The 7,593-nt window shown below is 49.2% G+C and overlaps 1 protein-coding gene across 1 annotated transcript; it reads left to right on the top strand.

The window, feature by feature from the left end:
• The first annotated feature begins 1,448 nt into the window (after positions 1-1,448).
• On the top strand, positions 1,449-7,268 carry LOC121852306 (gap junction gamma-1 protein-like). The gene is made up of 4 exons (XM_042346404.1): positions 1,449-1,763; positions 2,293-2,759; positions 4,110-4,494; positions 7,047-7,268. The coding sequence occupies exons 1-4, from the start codon at positions 1,452-1,454 to the stop codon at positions 7,266-7,268; spliced, it is 1,386 nt and encodes a 461-aa protein (XP_042202338.1). The 5' UTR covers positions 1,449-1,451.
• The last annotated feature ends 325 nt before the right edge of the window (positions 7,269-7,593 follow it).

Below are 7,593 nucleotides of genomic sequence, written 5' to 3'. Positions count from 1 at the left end.
GAGACGTGGCTTCCACTGTGTGCGTATGTGTGTTCTCTCTCTATGTATCTCTGTGATATCTATCTGCTTATATGTCTGTCTGTGTATCTATGTTGTGTGTCTCTCTCTGTGTGTGTCTCTATGTATCTCTGTGATATCTATCTGCTTATATGTCTGTCTGTGTGTCTATGTTGTGTGTCTCTCTCTGTGTGTGTCTCTATGTATCTCTGTGATATCTATCTGCTTATATGTCTGTCTGTGTGTCTATGTTGTGTGTCTCTCTCTGTGTGTGTCTCTGTGTTGTCTCTATGTATCTCTGTGATATCTATCTGCTTATATGTCTGTCTGTGTGTCTATGTTGTGTGTCTCTCTCTGTGTGTGTCTCTGTGTTGTCTCTATGTATCTCTGTGATATCTATCTGCTTATATGTCTGTCTGTGTGTCTATGTTGTGTGTCTCTCACTATGTGTCTCTGTGTGTCTCTCTCTGTGTATCTCTGTGATATCTGTCTGCTTATATGTCTGTCTGTGTGTCTATGTTGTGTGTCTCTCTGTGTGTCTCTGTGTTGTCTCTCGCTGTGTATCTCTGTGATGTCTGTCTGCTTATATGTCTGTCTGTGTGTCTATGTTGTGTGTCTCTCTCTGTGTGTGTCTCTGTGTGTCTCTGTGTTGTCTCTCTCTATGTATCTCTGTGATATCTGTCTCTGCTTATATGTCTGTCTGTGTGTCTATGTTGTGTGTCTCTCTCTGTGTGTGTCTCTGTGTGTCTCTGTGTTGTCTCTCTCTCTATGTATCTCTGTGATATCTGTCTCTGCTTATATGTCTGTCTGTGTGTCTATGTTGTGTGTCTCTCTCTGTGTGTGTCTCTGTGTGTCTCTGTGTTGTCTCTCTCTATGTATCTCTGTGATATCTGTCTCTGCTTATATGTCTGTCTGTGTGTCTATGTTGTGTGTCTCTCTGTGTGTGTCTCTGTGTGTCTCTGTGTTGTCTCTCTCTATGTATCTCTGTGATATCTATCTGCTTATATGTCTGTCTATATGTTTCTGGTTCTGTGTTTTATCTCTCAAATTTAGCATTCTCAGGAAGAATGTAATCAACCAGGTAGGGTGTTGACTGTTATGTTATCCGACTCTCTGTTGTATTACATTACATTTCTAAGTATACTAGATTTGTGTTTCTATTTCATTTATACCTGATGACGATTGCTTGTGTTGCAATCGAAACGTCGTATGCTAGTATTTAATTTATTATTTTATCTTTATACGTGACTTTACCGAAAGAACCAAAGAGTTATTCCTGCAGTCACGAAAGCTCCAAATTAAGATTACCCCATGCCCCCTACTGGACATCTGTGGGTATCCCGAGGCAACAGAAGAGCTCAACGCGGCGCGCGGCCAGCCGACGTGCCCTCTAAATCCGCGTCTCTCTTCTTGAATTCTCAGGTGGGCACGCTTCTGGCGAGCCGGTGGTCACAATGAGCTGGAACTTCCTGACGAGTTTGTTGGAGGAGATATCTCTGCACTCGACGTACCTGGGCAAGCTGTGGCTCACCACGTTCCTGATCTTGCGCATCATGCTGACGATCGTGGCGGGAGAGTCAATCTACCACGACGAGCAGAGCTCGTTCATGTGCAACTCCCAACAGCCGGGCTGCACGAACATGTGCTACGACACCTTTGCTCCCCTGTCCTACGTGCGCTTCTGGATCTTTCAGATTATCACCGTGGCGATGCCAAGCATTCTCTACCTCGCCTTCGCCATACACAGGATACAGAGGTCTAGTGAAGTTACACTATGAGACATCTCCTTTACCAGTGGCAAAATATAGTAGTAGGTTTTTACCCTTTAAACTGGTACAAACTGACACCTTTATACAAGGCATCATACACTATGAGACATCTCCTTTACCAGTGGCAAAATATAGTAGTAGGTTTTTACCCTTTCAACTGGTACAAAAACTGACACACCTTTATACAAGGCATCATTTTGAGTTGTACGCCTTTTGGTGTCATCTGGTCCAACACCAATGGGGACTAGGCTCTAAAGAAAGCCGTCTCGGGTTTGGACCAATCAACTTCAAGGACAGTGCATATTATTATCATTATCAGAGTTGTTTCTTTTTGTTTGCATTTTGACTACTTGTGTTGTGGTTATTGCAAACATGATGCCTTGTATAAAGGTGTCAGTTTTTGTACCAGTTGAAAGGGTAAAAACCTACTACTAGGCCTAGTAAAGTTACTACGACGACGATAACCGTGATAATAACGGCGAAGTCCCCCAAAAAAAACCTTCATTCTACTCTTTGTTCTTGCGAGAAGGAGATTTTTTACTTTGACTCCCGCGTCGTTATCCGCAGGTCAGAAAGCTCGCGGGGCGACCAAGAAGGGGAGTTTGCCGACGAAACCGGCGCCGGCGGCGGCGAGGTCAAGAAGAACGACTACAGACGGCACGACGGGCGTCGCGCCATCAGGGCCGACGGCCTCATGTGGGCCTACGCGCTGCAGCTCGTCCTGCGCACGGTGGCCGAAGCGGGCTTCCTTCTGGGCCAGTACGTGATGTACGGCTTGGAGGTGATCCCCCGCTTTGTGTGCCCCCGCCGCTACCCCTGCGTCCACTTCGTCGACTGCTTCGTGTCGAGGCCCACGGAGAAGACCGTCTTCCTGCACGTCATGTACGCCGTGGGCTGCCTCAGCCTGGCTCTCGACCTGGCCGAGATGTGGCACCTGGGGATGGGCGCTCTCAGGGACGTGCTGCCGGGCAGCCGAGCCAAGCGCCGGCAACGGTATTTACAGCACTATGAGACATCTCCTTTAGCAGTGGCAAAATATAGTAGTAGGTTTTTACCCTTTAAACTGGTACAAAAACTGACACCTTTATACAAGGCATCATACACTATGAGACATCTCCTTTAGCAGTGGCAAAATATAGTAGTAGGTTTTACCCTTTAAACTGGTACAAAAACTGACACCTTTATACAAGGCATCATACACTATGAGACATCAACTTTACCAGTGGCAAAATATAGTAGTAGGTTTTTACCCTTTAAACTGGTACAAAAACGGACACCTTTATACAAGGCATCATGTTTGCAATAACCACAACACAAGTAGTCAAAATGCAAACAAAAAGAAACAACTCTGATAATGATAACAATATGCACTGTCCTTGAAGTTGTTTGGTCCACACCCGAGACAACTTCAAGGACAGTGCATATTATTATTATTATCATCAGAGTTGTTTATTTTTGTTTGCATTTTGACTACTTGTGTTGTGGTTATTGCAAACATGATGCCTTGTATAAAGGTGTCAGTTTTGTACCAGTCTAAAGGGTAAAAACCTACTATACGGTATTTACAGCGTTTTTGTTGTTTGTTTGTTACATTGGCGGCATTTCACCGGCCGCATTGGGGCCGGATTGAGGTTTATTGTAGGCCTTAGGCCCTTCTGTTGCACAGGCCTTCAGTGGTGATGTTCTACAACTGCTACGGCTGCTAACCCATGTCACTAACTCCCTCCGCTGTCACTCGGATTCTTTCATGCGGCACTTGAAACTGGACGTGCGTCGTCGCTGCCGACACGTCAGAGGTCGCAGCCGGGTACCCGATACCCGTACCCTACCCGATACCCGGCTACCCGTACCCGGCCGGGTATCGGGTAGGGTACGGGTACCCGATTGCGACCTCTGGGATGAAGCCATGTTGCAGGCGCGGGTGGGTTGATCTAGGAACTTGAATTGTGAGAAGAGACAAGACGTTGGGAAATGAGTGACAAACGGTTACTCGCAACCGGGTACCCGATACCCGTACCCTACCCGATACCCGGCTACCCGTACCCGGCCGGGTACGGGTACGGGTAGCCGTTTGCGACCCTGGTGCGGCCGGGTACAGGTAGGCCGTGAGTCACCGGTGAGTAAGCGTTTGTCACTCATTTCGGGTAGGGTATGGGTACAGGTAGGGAACGGCTACCTGTACCCGGCCGGGTACGGGTACCCATTTGCGACCCTGGTGTGGCCGGGTACGAGTCCGGGTAAGGAATCAAAACCCGTTTGCGACCTCTGGTGTGCATACACTTTGCCAACACTAACGGTGAGCATTTAAAAACGCGCTGTTGTTGTTGTTGTTGTCATCAACAGGATTGCGAAGGGCAATCCTCTTCCTCCTCCTCCCCCTCCTCCTCCTCCCGACGCGGCCGAGACGGAGGACGCCGCCCCCCGGCGGATGGCGATAACGGCGGCGGATGCGTTGCAGCTGCAAGGCTACCTGCGCGCGATAGAGCGGCGGCTGGACCTGACGATTTCCCAATCGCCCCGACGGGCCAGGGCAGCCTGGGGACACGGGGAGAGCGGAACAGGGAGAGGTGGGGCAGGCGGAGAGGGAGCACGGCGGGGGTCTCCGGCCTCACACTCGGCCGCGGTGGCCGTGAGCAGAAGCCCCCAAGTGCAGCCGGGAAAGAAATACAAAGCGGCGGCGGCAGCAGCAGCAGAGGAAGTGGAAGATTCCGGAGAAAAACAAGAAGAGGTCAAGGCTGCCTCTAGGAAGGGAAGGGCTGTTCGATCGGAGAAATATCTACCCATCTCAGTTTAAGTTTCATTACTCTTTGGTTCTTTCGGTAAAGTCCCGTAGGTGTGAATAACATTTTTACTTTTCTTGGTTCTTTCGGTAAAGTCACGTAGAAGGAAGTAATAAAATAATAAAAATGAAACACAATAAAACAAAATACAATATTGTGTTTTATTTTTATTATTTTATTACTTCCCTTCTACGTGACTTTACCGACGGAACCAAGAAGATGAATCCCTGCAGCCACGAAAGCTTCAAATCGCCTTCTAAGTTTCCTGTTGCGAGTTTGACGCCGAGTTATTCACAAATAAAGGTCTTCTCTTTGGGGGGTCAGATCTCGCGTGAGTTGTGGATGTGTCGTTGAGCCCCCCACCACCTGGCATCAGCCTCCCACCACTACACTACTATACACTACACTATTATACACTACACTACTATACACTATACACTACACTATTATACACTACACTACTATACACTATACACTACACTATTATACACTACACTACTATACACTATACACTACACTATTATACACTACACTACTATACACTATACACTACACTATTATACACTACACTACTATACACTATACACTACACTATTATACACTACACTACTATACACTACACTATACACTACACTACTATACAGTACACTACTATACACTACACTATACTACACATGACACTATACACTACACTACACAACTATACACTACAGTACTAAACAATACACTACTATACACTACACTACTATACACTACACTATACACTACAGTAATATAGACTACACAGCTATACACTAATACTACCACACGTACCACTACTACCGCACGTACCACTAGTACCGCACGTACCACTACCACTACTACTACACTACTACTACACTACTACTACTACCACACGTACCACTACTACCACACGTACCACTAGTACCACACGTACCACTACTACCGCACGTACCACTAGTACCGCACGTACCACTAGTACCGCACGTACCACTAGTACCACTACTACCACACGTACACCACACACTAGTACCACACGTACCACTAGTACCACACGTACCACTAGTACCACACGTACCACTAGTACCGCACGTACCACTAGTACCGCACGTACCACTAGTACCACACCTACCACTAGTACCGCACGTACCACTAGTACCGCACGTACCACTACCGCACGTACCACTAGTACCACACGTACCACTAGTACCGCACGTACCACTACCGCACGTACCACTAGTACCGCACGTACCACTAGTACCACACGTACCACTACCGCACGTACCACTAGTACCGCACGTACCACTAGTACCACACGTACCACTACCGCACGTACCACTAGTACCACACGTACCACTAGTACCGCACGTACCACTAGTACCACACGTACCACTACTACCGCACGTACCACTACTACCGCACGTACCACTAGTACCACACGTACCATTAGTAGTAGTACCACTACTACCACTACTACCACACGTACCACTAGTACCACACGTACCACTAGTACCACACGTACCACTCCTTGACGGGTAACACACTTTTTATTAAATCTTGACTTGTCACGATACAACGTGTGGTCTCTATTTCTCTGGCTACACACACTTCACTTGACACGTGTAGATTCTATTTCTCTGGCTACACACACTTCACTTGACACGTGTAGATTCTATTCCTCTGGCTACACACACTGCACTTGCCCCGTAACGTCCGTGGAGCCTCCAGGCCCACCCCAGCTTGGGCTTGGGCCACAACCTCTGAGTCCCACGAGCCGGCCCTCTCACGGACGTTCGGCCCCGGGTCCCAGGGTTCCGCCGCTGGGTCACACAGAGTCCCGGTCCCTACAGGACAGCGGGACTAGGTACCGCAGGGCTCTATCTCTTCGTCCCCCGTCTTCAATCTTCGCTGGTTACTCGCTCCCGTGCGCCTGTGCGCATCCCCTTATATAGTCCCCGCTCACGGGAGACGGAGCGCATGCGGACCTCGGCGTGAGCATCGCTCCTTAGTTGACCAATCACGACGCGCTGTTCCTACGATCCGTTTTCCCCAGCGTGCGTTACCACTACCCAACCAATCAAGCCGCGCTGCCACACGATCACTCCCTCTCAAGCGCGTCACCGGCACACAGCCAATCACTACCACATAACCCCCTACCCCGCGCTGACCCTGATCCCCACCGTCAGCACGCGTCACCAACACACACAACCAATCACTACGCGCTGGCACACGATCCCCACCCCAGCGCGTATCACCACTACACAACTACTACCACACGTACCACTACTACCACACGTACCACTACTACCACACGTACCACTAGTAGTAGTAGTACTACAACTACCACTACTACCACACGTACCACTAGTACCACACGTACCACTACTACCACACGTACCACTAGTACCGCACGTACCACTACTACCGCACGTACCACTACTACCACACGTACCACTAGTACCGCACGTACCACTACTACCACACGTACCACTAGTAGTAGTACTACAACTACCACTACTACCACACGTACCGGCGACGGCCACTGGAAAAGCCGGCGCCGCTGACGGCGCAGAGCCCCCGGGACGCAGCGATCGACGCGGGATCAATCTTCGCCGGGCCGGCGGCGGCGGTGGTGGTGGTGGGTTCCGTTGAAGGCTCCGCGGTCGGGCTGACGGCAGCGCCGAACCCAGAGAGACGGCGAAGGGTCCCCCTCAGGGAGTGATGTAGGATCACCCTCAGCGGGGGCCGATACCGTTGGTTGCCATCGGAGCAGAAACCGCGCAAAAATCCCCTATCTTCTTGGTTCTTTCAGTAAAGTCACGTAGAAGGGAAGTAATAAAATAATAAAAATAAAACAATTCTCACGACGTTTCGGCCACAACGCAAGCAGCCGTCCTCAGGTGAAAACCAGGTCTGTCGGGAGACAGCGTCTGAATGAAACACCACACGTGATGCTGTCGCCTCGACAGACCTGGTTTTCACCTGAGGACGGCTGCTTGCGTTGTGGCCGAAACGTCGTGAGAATTGTTTTATGTTTTATTATTGTA

Source organism: Callorhinchus milii, unplaced genomic scaffold (assembly GCF_018977255.1).
Source record: "Callorhinchus milii isolate IMCB2004 unplaced genomic scaffold, IMCB_Cmil_1.0 Scaffold717, whole genome shotgun sequence".
NCBI classification, from domain to species: domain Eukaryota; kingdom Metazoa; phylum Chordata; class Chondrichthyes; order Chimaeriformes; family Callorhinchidae; genus Callorhinchus; species Callorhinchus milii.
This window is presented reverse-complemented; position numbering and strand designations above follow the sequence as displayed.